The 14,217-nt window shown below is 43.8% G+C and overlaps 1 protein-coding gene across 1 annotated transcript in view; it reads right to left on the bottom strand.

The window, feature by feature from the left end:
- Positions 1-5,289: 5,289 nt before the first annotated feature.
- The window catches only part of uggt2 (UDP-glucose glycoprotein glucosyltransferase 2), a 638,028-nt gene continuing 629,100 nt past the window's right edge, over positions 5,290-14,217 (bottom strand). Inside the window, exons 39-40 of the mRNA XM_028799549.2 lie at positions 6,930-7,074; positions 5,290-5,641 (exon numbers count right to left, since the gene is read on the bottom strand). Of these exons, the coding sequence (XP_028655382.2) occupies positions 5,619-5,641; positions 6,930-7,074 (168 nt within the window). The 3' untranslated portion in view covers positions 5,290-5,618. The remainder of the gene's footprint in view (positions 5,642-6,929; positions 7,075-14,217) is intronic.

Below are 14,217 nucleotides of genomic sequence, written 5' to 3'. Positions count from 1 at the left end.
GGCTGGCCACTTGTATTCTGTTCAAGTTTACTGTGTAAGATTAAGCCAAAGCCCCCGGCTGCCGTTCGTGTGTCTCTTTCTGTATCCGTCAACTTACAGATTTACTTCTAATTCCAAGTTTACAATTGTATAGACTCGGACATTCCAAGTAAGTTACAATCTGAAAGGAGAGTAAACCGTACAGTTTAATACACTCAGACAGGCAGGGCCAAAAATATCGCTACGCTTACACTTTTTGTTTTTTGAAGTTGAAGCCGATAAACGTTTTTGGTATCCGCTATTCTTTGTTACATTTATAACAGAAGCATTTACTATTGATTTATGTCCAGACATTTTCATTTGTTATATCCTTTAAAAGTACTGATCGCTTTAGCCTCCTGTTTCATATCACACCCTTTTTAAGATGATAACTAAGCACTTTAAGTGACATCTTTACCCTTCTTGACTGTCAGTTTGGCCCCCTCGTCTCGTCTTGAGCAAACTGCTCCAGTTCTCTTGGGTTTGATGGGCAACTTCTCCCAACTGTGACTTTCAGCTCTTTCCACAAATGTTCAGTGAGATTCTGATCAGGACTCCCAGCAGGCCACTTCAGAGCACCGCAGTGTTTTCTTCCCATCCATTCTTGGGTGCTTTTTGATGTTTCTTTCACATATTCCTGGAGGTTGCAATGCATGATCTGTGACTGAGAAACAATTTTCTATCATTGAGCTGCAGTTTTACTGGGAGTTCATTGAGCTCTTCATGGATTCGAGGCAGCAATGCAACCCCAAAACCTGATGTTTCGTAGAAGAGTTTGGTGTTCCGTTCCTTGAAAGCTTTGTTCTGGTGTGGCAGAAATGCTAGAAAGGATTTTTTTTTTCCCACAGTGAGAACCACAGACGCATACCAAGTACAGAGTAGGACTTTTGGGATCTTCAAAACTTCATCTGACATCATTTTGAAGAACTTGGGCGAGTAGGATTGACATGCTTCGTTGGCCTGTTTTTGTGAAAATTCTAACGTTTGTATGTTAACTGCAATGCTGAAGGTTCAGTGAGGTAACTTCTCACCTACTGTTCCAAACTGATGTTCTTTGATTTATTTTCAACTCTGTTAGAAATCACAAAGAAGAACTTGCAGACAGTCTCATGACAATTCTGTCATGAAGCTCTTAATGGAAAACTGTTTTTTTCCTGTGGAACCTGCCAGATGATTTTTACTAAATAGTGCTGACCAACTGTGTTTTAAAAGGCAAGGTTAAATGTGCAAGTTGTGCATCAATTGTCCACGAGGGCTCTTTTTGATCCTGTCTGTATATCACCAAGTAGGCATGGCATCTCTGAAGGACTTAGACCTCTATTGAAGATATTCACTCAAGGAGACACACACAAAGACCTCTTCTGTTTGTAACATTTGAATCCTGGTGTGGGGGTCAAGTTTTACTTTGACAACACACAGACTCCCCAGCAGACCAGTCCAGGGTCACCAACTGACCAAATCTGTCCAATGTTGGGGTGAGAAAACCCCACAGAGACAGTAGCTATGATTTCCAGCAAGTCCAAGTCCTGACAACGTTGGCCAGTGCTGGAGAGAAGCAGGCAAGTCTAGTTCATTAGGTTGGGCAGAACGCTCAAGAATTCCAACACGCCTCCTTGTACCTGGCAAGGAATGGAAGATGAGTTGACCTTGGACGTCACCTCCATCTCCTGCGGGATGAGACAGGTGTCCATCACGTCTGTGGCCAGTCATGGTGATTTGGTCGACTGTTGCCAAAACATTTGCTCCTCACAGTGAGGGAGTAAAAGCCATCCATGTACTCCGAGCTGGCTGCCTAGTGCAGCGAGACCAAGACGATCTCCATCATTTGCCCTGTTGAGGTGGGATGCTGCAAATTTATCAGCATGTTGATGTACCACCAGTTCAAAGGCATGGGAGTTAGTGGAGTTAAGCAGCAGAGTCAGCAGGATTGCTTCTGGCTGAAGTTCAGGAGGTAAGATAGGAGGAGAGATGTTAACATCTCACCCAAAGGCCAGCTGCATGAGTGGCAAGGAGAGGTCCATGCCACTGCTCTGCCAGCAGGAGATGTACCTGGGTAAGAAGCTAAACATCACTGAATGGCTATAGCTGCTGATAACCATGTAGCTGGCCAAAGGACACCTTTGGGTTATGTCAAGCAGGGATGCCAAGCAGTTGATAACATCTACCTGTAACTGATATTTTAAATCAAGTTTTGTAAACACGGTGACTGGAAAGTAACATTGTTTAATGAAGAGTCCAATTAAAAGTAAAATTGGTTGTAGCCACAGTGGACCTCCGAGACTGAACTTGGGAATCAGTGATTCTGGGCTTGGGTTGTTGTCTTGAGCACAAACATGTGGTACTGAGACCCCGTTCCCTCAGAGAAGGGGTACGTGGATTTGGCCAAGGGAGTTTTCTTTTAGTATTACTGAACCATGGAACCTGCCCTTTGTGTTTCACATCTTAGGACCTGAGGAGGTGGTTATCTGAGAAAACTGTCACCATTAATATTTAGTACTGCCCTTTGGCCAGCTCCATGGTCATCAGTCGCCTCTTGACAGAACTGTTGGGGTGATGGGGAACAGCATTGCAACAATTAGTTTGGAGGACTCCGCATGGTGTCTCTCTAGTGCTGAGGACTTCTTGATCCCCTGCATGCTGTTCTGCCCCAGTTTGTTTGTAGAGAACGATCTGCTCCAGTCTGGCCAATCAACATGACCTAATGCCACCCCCTCAGAAAAGATCATTCTTGATTGCTAACACTGCTTGGGCACAACGTGTCTCCATATTATTCATGTTGCTACAATTGATTGGCAAACTCCAGTGTGGATTTTACATATACAGTGCATCCGGAAAGTATTCACAGCGCATCACTTTTTCCACATTTTGTTATGTTACAGCCTTATTCCAAAATGGATTAAATTCATTTTTTTCCTCAGAATTCTACACACAACACCCCATAATGACAACGTGAAAAAAGTTTGAGGTTTTTGCAAATTTATTAAAAATAAAAAAACTGAGAAATCACATGTACATAAGTATTCACAACCTTTGCTCAATACTTTGTTGATGCACCTTTGGCAGCAATTACAGCCTCAAGTCTTGTTGAATATGATGCCACAAGCTTGGCACACCTATCCTTGGCCAGTTTCGCCCATTCCTCTTTGCAGCACCTCTCAAGCTCCATCAGGTTGGATAGGAAGCGTCGGTGCACAGCCATTTTAAGATCTCTCCAGAGATGTTCAATCGGATTCAAGTCTGGGCTCTGGCTGGGCCACTCAAGGACATTCACAGAGTTGTCCTGAAGCCACTCCTTTGATATCTTGGCTGTGTGCTTAGGGTCGTTGTCCTGCTGAAAGATGAACCGTCGCCCCAGTCTAAGGTCAAGAGCGCTCTGGAGCAGGTTTTCATCCAGGATGTCTCTGTACATTGCTGTAGTCATCTTTCCCTTTATCCTGACTAGTCTCCCAGTCCCTGTCACTGAAAAACATCCCCACAGCATGATGCTGCCACCACCATGATTCACTGTAGGGATGGTATTGGCCTGGTGATAAGTGGTGCCTGGTTTCCTCCAAACGTGACGCCTGGCATTCACACCAAAGACTTCAATCTTTGTCTCATCAGACCAGAGAATTTTCTTTCTCATGGTCTGAGAGTTCTTCAGGTGCCTTTTGGCAACTCCATGCGGGCTGCCATGTGCCTTTTACTAAGGAGTGGCTTCTGTCTGGCCACTCAACCATACAGGCCTGATTGGTGGATTGCTGCAGAGATGGTTGTCCTTCTGGAAGGTTCTCCTCTCTCCACAGAGGACCTCTGGAGCTCTGACAGAGTGACCATCGGGTTCTTGGTCACCTCCCTGACTAAGGCCCTTCTCCCCCGATCGCTCAGTTTAGATGGCCGGCCAGCTCTAGGAAGAGTCCTGGTGGTTTCGAACTTCTTCCACATACGGATGATGGAGGCCACTGTGCTCATTGAGACCTTCATAGCAGCAGAAATTTTTCTGTAACCTTCCCCAGATTTGTGCCTCGAGACAATCCTGTCTTGGAGGTCTACAGACAATTCCTTTGACTTCATGCTTGGTTTGTGCTCTGACATGAACTGTCAACTGTGGGACCTTATATAGACAGGTGTGTGCCTTTCCAAATCATGTCCAGTCAACTGAATTTACCACAGGTGGACTCCAATTAAGCTGCAGAAACATCTCAAGGATGATCAGGGGAAACAGGATGCACCTGAGTTCAATTTTGAGCTTCATTCCAAAGGCTGTGAACACTTATGTACATGTACTTTCTCAATTTTTTTTATTTTTAATACATTTGCAAAAACCTCAAGTAAACTTTTTTCACGTTGTCATTATGGGATGCTGTGTGTAGAATTCTGAGGAAAAAAATGAATTTAATCCATTTTGGAATAAGGCTGTAACATAACAAAATGTGGAAAAAGTGATGCGCTGTGAATACTTTCCAGATGCGCTGTACATGTTGACCCAAACAGCTAATCACATCTAAGTGGGAATGAGTTCAAAGTTTCAAAACTCAGGCCTGTTGCTGCCTTGCCTCTCTGTGGCCTGTTTGCCGTTACTACCTGTGGCTCGAGAATTTTGCTGCGGTTGCCTCTCCCGTTTTAAATAAGTAAATTACTGAGGATAAATTGGCATCACTGAGTGTGGGCATCAATGTCAGTGTGTCCAAACAGGCCACACAGTGCTGGTTGCTGCCCTACATCTGCCGAATTGGTTCTTCTGCCTTGTCACTTCATAATGGAAATGTGAGCTCCTGGAATAAATGGCTGGTTGACCTGTCATCATATTTTGGTTCCTAAGATGGTATGCTTTAGAATTAACCAAAAACAAGTATGGATTTGGACTGAATGCTGTTAGTAATAAATGAAAAGAGAAACAGTCAATGGACCTCGACCTCCACATTACAAGGACAGATTAGCACCGGAGGAATGGGAGAGAATTGGTGGGAAGTGAAGATCTTTTTGTAGAACGGACCACACCTCGAGAATGTGACTGGCCGTTATTTTGTCGAGATCAGGAGTGTCGAAACTGACGGCGCTGCGCTGAATGGCCTGTTCTCCTCTTAGATGCATTGTAAGTTGTAGTGTGTGGTTCTGATGAAGTAGTTTGTGGTCTGTAACTTTGGTTATGAAGGTCACAAGCCTGACGTCTTTGGAGTAAATCTAATTAAGTTCAAGTTAACAACAGTCGATGTACAATTGATGTATTATGGGCCACCCAAAGCTGCGACTTTCAATTATTATAGGAACAGAACTGCGGCCGAGTATTCATTCCATGTGGTACAAAAATCATCCATTTCCCTGGGGTTTTTATTGAGGCAAATATTAGAAACTGACACTTTATTAAGGGAACGTACCGAACTGGCCAGAGCTAAGGGCTTTGGGGGTTATATGAGGAATGTTTTATGGTATACATAAAGAAAACAATAGGCATAACATAAAAATAAATAAATTAAAAAAGAACGACTATCATCATCCAAATGACCTTTTCCCTTTGTATCCTGCTGACTTGCATACAGTCACCGGTGCCAGCGGTAATCTGTAAAAGCAGCAGTGGCGCAGTCCACAATTCCAGATGTCTCTTTCGACATTTCAATCTGCTAAAGTTCATTATGGGCGACATCTGTGAAATGAAAAACAGAGACAGAATGTCTTTTAGCAAACAAAACCAGAGAGTCGTTCGTGTCCATCTGTTAATACTCAGACGCCCGTTCAATGAAAGGTCAATACGAGATAATGTGGTCATTTTGATACAAACACAACGCCACGCTTGGATGTTTAAGTCGTGGGCTCAGCTTGTGTGGACTGAGTGGACACACCAAGCAGGTATGAATGACAGGCTAAACGTTATTCTGACATTTCAACAGTTAGTGCTCTCTTTTGAATGAATACCCACACCCTGAGAATTTCACATACATAATAAAAAAAAAAATGACTTGGCCAAATAAAATGACCCTGACCTGACCTAGGAGATGTTTGATTGAAATTTGCCTCTCCAGATGCACTGATGCTTGTGTTAAAATGACCACCCGGCCGTTCACACACCTGCCCAAATGGATATGGGAGCAGCCAAAAAGCTGCTTCTCAACAGGAATGAAGAAGTTAGTGGAGCGATCCTGCAGGGAGACCATGTGACCCTCTGCTCACACGTACTGGTATTAGAGGGCAAGATGCATTTATTTTTTGATTCTCCCTGAATATACTAATGCAACAACCTTGAAAAACATAAAAGGACTCGACATTCTAGTCGTTTGAAACTATTGCTGTCCAACTGTGTTGTTTACTCTCGATAATAATTTGAGCGATTCCTTGCCGATAAAGACTTTGCATTAGTGCCGCGAGACTTTCAGAAGGCCTCTCGTGATCGCAGGGCAGAACAGCAGTAAAATATGGAGAGCAAGGACTTTCCCCCTCTGAACACCCTGTAAGGTGCCAAACGTGAGCAATCACTCCACTATATGCTAACTAGCAAAGCCACTAAAGGCAAAAAAATATATAGATATTGTTTAAATCACAATTTAATAAACATGTTCATCTTTTTTCCCCAGTCAGCATCCCCAGAAACACTCCTAAGCAATTATATTTGGTGGAAAATGGGAACATATTTTTCCCAGCAGGGTGTGCATCACTTTCCAAAGTTTTCTTATTCTGTGAGATAATTTGGAAAGCACAAAAGTAAGAGAAAGCCAAGGTAGCAGAGCCAGGGAGTCCCAGGCAATGGCATCACTTCAATGAAATGTGAAGAAAGCAACAGCTTAGCAGAGCCGAGTGAAGCCCCCAGGACAGACTCGAGGGGCTGTTTCGCTCGAACTCCAGCACTGCGCCTGGCCACATGGAAGTCGCAATGCACAGCAGGACCACCTGATAGAAATGGAGTTTGAAGTGTTTGCTCATGTCAGCCACTGACTTACTTTTCTTGGATTTTGATTTTGCACGTTTCTTCTGCCCTTCAGCCTGCTTCAGTAACTGCTTGATTTCTTCGTCATACTCCGTCCATTCTGGCACGATGCGCATGGCCGCCTTCAGCTTTGGTTCTTTTGTTTTGGGGTTGTTGCACTGAAATAGAAGTTGGAGTGAACAAGATAAATAATATCAGCAGGCAAAAGGAAGGTGCACTAAATAAAGCAGGCGACCAGCTGAAGCATGTAAAGCAAATGCATTATGAACCTCAATCTCCAGCCTCAAAATGGAATGCAACACTCGCTAAACACGTGCCCAGCGCCAGTGATGTTGCTTAGACATTCTGTAAAGCTGGAAGAAGCCATTGGATGGCACATTTCTTCATTCCTTCACTACTCAAACCTGCTTATTCAAATTCAGCAACATCAAAGCCCATCCTGACAGCTCGAGCTTCACGATACACTGTAATGGAAAATGAAGAATGGACAAAATGGACGGAGGTTTCTACATGTGTAAATTTAAAATTATGAACTAGCCTTCCATTTCTTGAACCCACCTACTCAAATATTTAGTGTTATGGAGCCATTCTGGTCCAAGACAGGAATCATCTCATGCACACTTCTAGCTCCTACAGGACCATCCTGATTTTGTAATTGTTTGGGATGCGCAAGAAAACAGAAGCCACATGGATGTACGAAGGGGCAAAGTCCACTCAGAGAGTGCTCAGCCTGGGATTTGAACTGTCTGTTCAGGCTGCGTGGCAGCAGGGCTAACTGCTGTGTCGCCAGGTCTCGATAAAGGCTGGATCTGAAACACTTTGGGGACGACTGCTGCTGCTGCTGTCTGACTGCTCCCGAGCCCTGGGTGTAGATCCGTGCCCGTTCTCCCACCCAGGTACTCAAGTTTTCCTGCTACATCTCAAAAACTGTCTGTGTTAGGATAACTGGTAACTCCAAACCGTCCACATACTAGTGTGCCCTAAGATAAACGGGCCCTCCGTCCAGGGTTTGTACCGCCCTTGTGCGCAGTGCTAACATGAAAGCTCTCGAAACGCTAGTCATGATTGGGTGAGGATTTGATAAAAACATTTCCAAACAGCACTTAAATGAAATCCCAGACATCTGCAGGACAATGAGGAAACAGCAATCACAAAGAAGGACTGAGCTTCTTTGGCTGAATGCATGAAATGGCGGGCCATAGCTTCAATATTGTCAAACGTGCAGTCACATTCTTAACATGAACCTCTACGTCTTTTGTAATTTTACGGATGAGACTCATTTCTATGCTTTATGGATGAGGCCCAAGCAGCTCTGGATTACAAGTAGAATGCTACAGAAATGTGACAGGTATGTAGCTAAAGGCGTCAGGGTCCGAGTCCTAAAAGCAGTTAAAGCAATGGCTCTTTGTAGTTAGCTGTGACAGACCTTTTTATCATCATTCAGCTATATGTAGTCATGAATCCCCTTGTTTAAGTCATGCTAACAGTTAAAATGTCTTCCCATAAAAGTTGCCAAGAAATATAACATTCAAAAAATAATCAGGCAGTCTAGCATGCACTTCAGATCTAACCGATATTTACTGTTGCACAAATGAATTGATTGCCTAGACTAGCTGCTGTATACTATTCAGATCACTAGCTGGGCTCCCCAAATAGACAATCATCCATCTTCACACTTTAAAGAGCAACCTGTCCAGAAATGTGCTAATACATCAAACATTAATATGTTATATGTACGCCCAGGGACGTAATGACAAAACAGGGCTCATTCTGGAAGGCTGATTACATTAAATGTGACCAATGGAGATACATTAGTCATTAGGCAGGCTAAAGAATACAGTAGCTGTAATTCATTCAGCAAATCCAGCTGCCTTCTACCTGTCCCGTATGTGATTGAACGTCCTGTGAAAGCCTTATCAATTTGTCATGCGGTGTGGCACCTATTGGTAGGTTAGCTTAAGATAACTCCCTGGGTGAAACCTCTTCTTGCATATTCATTGAGACAATTAATGTTCATATTTAAAAGGCAAAATGTTTGTCATGAGAGAATTTCGATAATTGATAACAAACCGGAGGTACTATGAATGCATCCATACCAAAGCGACTCTCTGGAGTTCACCTCCAGCGTGTTTCTCATCTGCATCTATTTTATTAAAACTCCATCACTGAAGTTCCCAGTTACCAAAGGGAGATCCTGACCAAAGGTATACGATCCGCACCCCACTGACACTGAGGCAGAGACAGCGTCAGAGCACCTGTTGTGGTTTGAAGGTTGTTTGTATTACAGGCGACTTGAACAAATCTTCAGTGCCTACGCTAACAGTGTCTTCAACAGAAGACCTAGCGGGAAGACCGAGATGATCACACCCTTCTACTGTGCTAAGGCAAAACAGACTTTATTTCGCCTAAATAAAGCTGCAGGCTTTACAGCCAAAATGAATTCCTTAAAATATACTGCTCAAAAAAATTAAAGGAACGCTTTTTAATCTAAAGTATAAAGTATAGTGTCAAGTCAATGAAACTTCTGGGCTGTTGATCTGGTCAGTTAAGTAGCAGAGGGGGCTGTTAATCAGTTTCAGCTGCTTTGGTGTCAATGAAATTAACAACAGGTGCACTTGAGGGACAACAATGAGATGACCCCAAAACAGGAATGGTTTAACATTTTTCCCTCCTCGTCTTTGAGTTTTTTCACTAGTTTTGCATTTGGCTACGGTCAGTGTCACTACTAGTAGTATGAGGTGATACCTGGACCCTACAGAGGTTGCATAGGTAGTCCAGCTTCTCCAGGATAGCACATCAATACGTGCCATTGCCAGAAGGTTTGCTGCATCTGCCAGTACAGTCTCAAGGCCATGGAGGAGATTCTAGGAGACAGGCAGCTACTATAGGAGAGCTGGACAGGGCCGTAGAAGGTCCTTAACCCATTAGCAGGACTGGTATCTGCTCCTTTGGGCAAGGAGGAAGAGGATGAGCACTGCTACAGCCCTACAAAATGACCTCCAGCAGGCCACTGGTGTGAATGTCTCTGACCAAACTATCAGAAACAGACTTCAGGAGGGTGGCCTGAGGGCCCGACTTCCTCTAGTGGACCCTGTGCTCACTACCCGGCACTGTGGAGCTCGATTGGCATGTGCCGTAGAATACCAGAATTGGCAGGTCCACCACTGGCCCCCTGTGCTTTTCACAGATGACAGCAAGTTCACCCTGAGCACATGTGACAGACGTGAAAGGGTCTGGAGAAGCCGTGGAGAACGTTATGCTGCCTGTAACATCATTCAGCATGACTGGTTTGGTGGTGGGTCAGTGATGGTCTGGGGAGGCATATCCATGGAGGGATGCACAGACCTCTACAGGCTAGACAACGGCACCTTGACTGCCATTAGGTATCGGGATGAAATCCTTGGACCCATTGTCAGACCCTGTGCTGGTGCAGTGGGTCCTGGGTTCTTCCTGGTGCACGACAATGCTCTGCCTCATGTGGCGAGAGTATGCAGGCATTCCTGGAGGATGAAGGAATTGATACCACTGACTGGCCCTCACGCTCACCTGACCTAAATACAATAGAACACCTGTGGGACATTATGTTTCGGTCCATCTGACACGGGCAGGTTGCACCTCAGACTGTCCAGGAGCTCAGTGATGCCCTGGTCCAGATCTGGGAGGAGATCCCCCAGGACACTATCTGTTGTCTCATTAGGAGCATGCCCCAACGTTGTCAGGCATGCATACAAGTGCGTGGGAGCCATACAAACTACTGAGTACGATTCTGAGTTGCTGCAATGAAATTTCATTTTAATGGACTAGTCTGATGCATCATTTTTTTCACTTTGATTTTCACTTTGTCTTTGAATTCAGCCCTCTGTAGGTTGATAATTTTCATTTCTATCAAATGATGTGGCATCCTTTCATTCCTAACACATTACCCAGTCCATATCAGTAGAGATATCCAGCAGGATTTTTCTCCCATTGAGATCTGATGTGTTTTCAAAGTGTTCCTTTAATTTTTCGAGCAGTTTATAAATAGGATGAATTTTTTTCAAGGGACTGGTATATCAGCATTTTGGTATGTACAAGTTACATGCAGACCTATGTGGTAACTAAGCCGCTCTTTAAATCTGATAAAAGTGATGCTGAACAAGATGACGATACTAATCGGTCAGGTCTCATGAGGGCCCATTGCACAGAGACGGCTCTACTTACTGTTGTCCACACATTACGGCAGGCTAGAGCTATCAACATACCTTCTATCCTCATTTTTCTAACTCCTCTGGCTTCGACATGGTCACCAGATCCTGCTAGTTACCCTCTCTGTCCTTGGCCTCACTGGGACTACCCTCAGGTGGTCCGAGTCCTACCTCTTGGGCAGATCCTACCTTGAGTCCAAGCATGACGAGATGTCAAAGGTGCACCAGGTAAAAACTGGGGTGCCCTGAGGATTGGTGATGGGGCCTCCTCTCTTCTCTCTATACATTTTCTCACAAGGTCCTTTCATTGTGTCCCATGAATTTTCTTGTTAGTGCTATGCCAATGATATGCACCTGTACCTGCCACTCCTTCCAGAGGTCCACATGGTATCAGCTAGAATCTCTGCTTGCCTCACTAATATTGCAACGTGGCTGAACAAACAGCATCTCCAGCACAAGCTGGCAAAGACAGACCTTCTTGTTGTCCCAGCATGCCCATCTGTTCAGCACCCCATCTCTGTTTAGACTGACTCATTATTACTATCACCTGCTAAGTCACCACCTTGGGGTGATAATTGATGACCACTTGTCCTACAGGGACCATGTTGCTATTCTGTCTTGGTCTTGCAGATTGACTGTACAATATCCACAAGATCAAACTGTATCTGACAGAGTATGCAGCATAACTCGTGATCCAGGCTCTGGTCTTATGTCATGTCTGGACTACTGTAACTTTCTGCTGGCAGGAGTACCAACATGTGTCACCAAGGTGCTGCAGATGATTTCAAATGCAGTGGCACGTCTGGGGTGAAGTTAAGTGGGTACATGTCACAACTCCTTTCAGACTACTACACTGGCTTTTTGTGGTGGCACGTATTAAGTTCAAATCCTTCATGCTTGCTTACACAGTAGCCAATGGGACAGCACCTATATACTATATATATACATATATACATACACACACATGCAGACACTTCAGAGATCCTGTGCTCCTGCTTGACCTCTTAGGTCTTCTGTTGAATGATGTTGATGTCATCTCTGTGTGGTATTACATCTCAGTCCAGACCCATTTCATGTGTAGCTCTTAGAAGGTTTAATGAGCTGCCCAACTCCACTCGAAATCTGGACTCCCGCAACGTGTGTAAGAAGCATTTAAAGACTCTCTTGTTTGGTGAATTTCAGTCTTACTGAACATCAGTCAGTTACATTTTGTAACTTAGGAATTGTAACTCACTTGTATTTTGTTGTGAGCTCTTCACGTCTGCTCCATGTCCTGTAACACCTGCTTCCAAACAGTCCCCCAGAGTGATGTTTACTCGATTATGTTGCCCTCTTTCATAAGTCGCTTTGCATAAAAGTGTCGACTAAGCAAATACATGGAAATGTAAAACTTTGCCGATCTGATATGGGTGAGTGTCTGTTTGTGTGTACTTGGTTGTGTTATGCAACTGATTATCATCCCAGGGTTTGTTCTTGTGTTGAACTCCCTTTGATTCTTTAAAATACACTGCAGATGTACTGTATAAAATGCTCCATGCATATGTAAATTTGTATTGATAGATGTATAAACAGCAGTGCAACAGGGTGACCTGATTTCCTGTACAGCGTACGTTTAGTTTATGGTCTGCTCTGCTCAAATGATGCTTTGCACTAATATAACACTTCATTCGACGTTACACAAATATCGGTCTACAGTATCACCTATCCTTAAGGCAACTTTATTTAAACTGTCTTTGAAATACTCATTCTGTGTCATGCTTGTACAAGAAAAATGAGCAAATCTTCCATGTACTTGGAATATTTTTGTACTGTTGTCTGCTGATTAAAATGTCTGCTTGATAAATTAGTAACTAGCTATAGTGTGAAATGTATGCATTGTGACATCAAATTTATAAAGTTTTGTGAGGAAGAGAGCTTAGTGGCAGTGGCAAGAAATCTGAATGGGTACAAATATTGGTAATATGTATTTGTTTTATTTTAATGCAATGTTGTCTGAATTGCTGACTGGCAGTATTGTTTGATAACAGGGGCAACACTGTCTAAACATGTCCACCCCTCCAATGTCTTCACTTGTTCAATCCAGTACAGGGCACATGAAATGTTATTTTGCAAAACCAAAAAATTAGCATGAAAGGACAAGAAAAGGGCTGCTAAAAATGAAACTGGAAGCAAATAATTAGAGAATGGACGTGACACTTGCTTTGGGAGGGAGTCACCCTGAATGGCACCCTGGTCCACTATAAAGACCACCAGTATGTGTACAGCCCCACTCACACTGAGCCATGGAGCAGTCAGAGGAAACCAGTGCAGACAGAGCGGACCAAAAGCAGCCTTGTGACATAGGATCTCTAATATCTTCAGATAGACAACATAGATTATTAACTAGTTATCTCCCTATATATAAAATCCACCCTCTGTCTGTCTGTTCGCTTTTCATGAGAGAACTACTTAACAGATTTAGATTGGGTTTTTTTCTATAATTTGTTTGAACATTCCAGTTGATTTTGTGACTTCTCTCATTGCGCTACGTATCATAGTTCACTTGAGGTACTGATTTATTTGCACTAATCCAAGAGAGATGCAGCGGGCTGAGGGGATGGGGGACGGGGCCCTCCTCACTGCCGCACCAGCCTTGGGGTGTGTACCTTACCTCCGCTTAGCTAGTGAACGAGAGAACTACTTAACGGATTTAGATTGTTTTTTTTCTATAATTTGTTTGAACATTCCGATTGATTTTGCGACTTCTCTCATCACGCTAAGAATCATAGTTCACTTGCAGGAGTGATATATTTCTGCTAATCTGAGACAGAGGCTGCGGGCCAAGGGGAGGGAGAAGTGTGACGTCAGGAGTAGGGAGTCGGGCAGGGCCCTCCTCACTCACTCGCCAGCCTCCATTTGAGTCGGTGTACCTCTACATTTTGGAGTGTATCTGCTTAGCTAGCAATGCCTGTTTGTTTATTGATTTTTAAAGTTTGTTCTGTTTCACTACCACGCCGGTGGAGCCGCAGGGGCCAGCTAGTTTAGAATAAACATGAAGAAACTACTTCAGTAGTTATTAGAATCTCATCTTTCTTTCACATTTTACCACCTCATTTCACACTAAGGTTTTAAACCACA

The sequence above is a fragment of the Erpetoichthys calabaricus genome, chromosome 4 (genome assembly GCF_900747795.2).
Source record: "Erpetoichthys calabaricus chromosome 4, fErpCal1.3, whole genome shotgun sequence".
Lineage (NCBI taxonomy): Eukaryota > Metazoa > Chordata > Cladistia > Polypteriformes > Polypteridae > Erpetoichthys > Erpetoichthys calabaricus.
The sequence above is the reverse complement of the archived record's forward strand: the minus strand, read 5'-3'. Positions and strand labels throughout refer to the sequence as shown.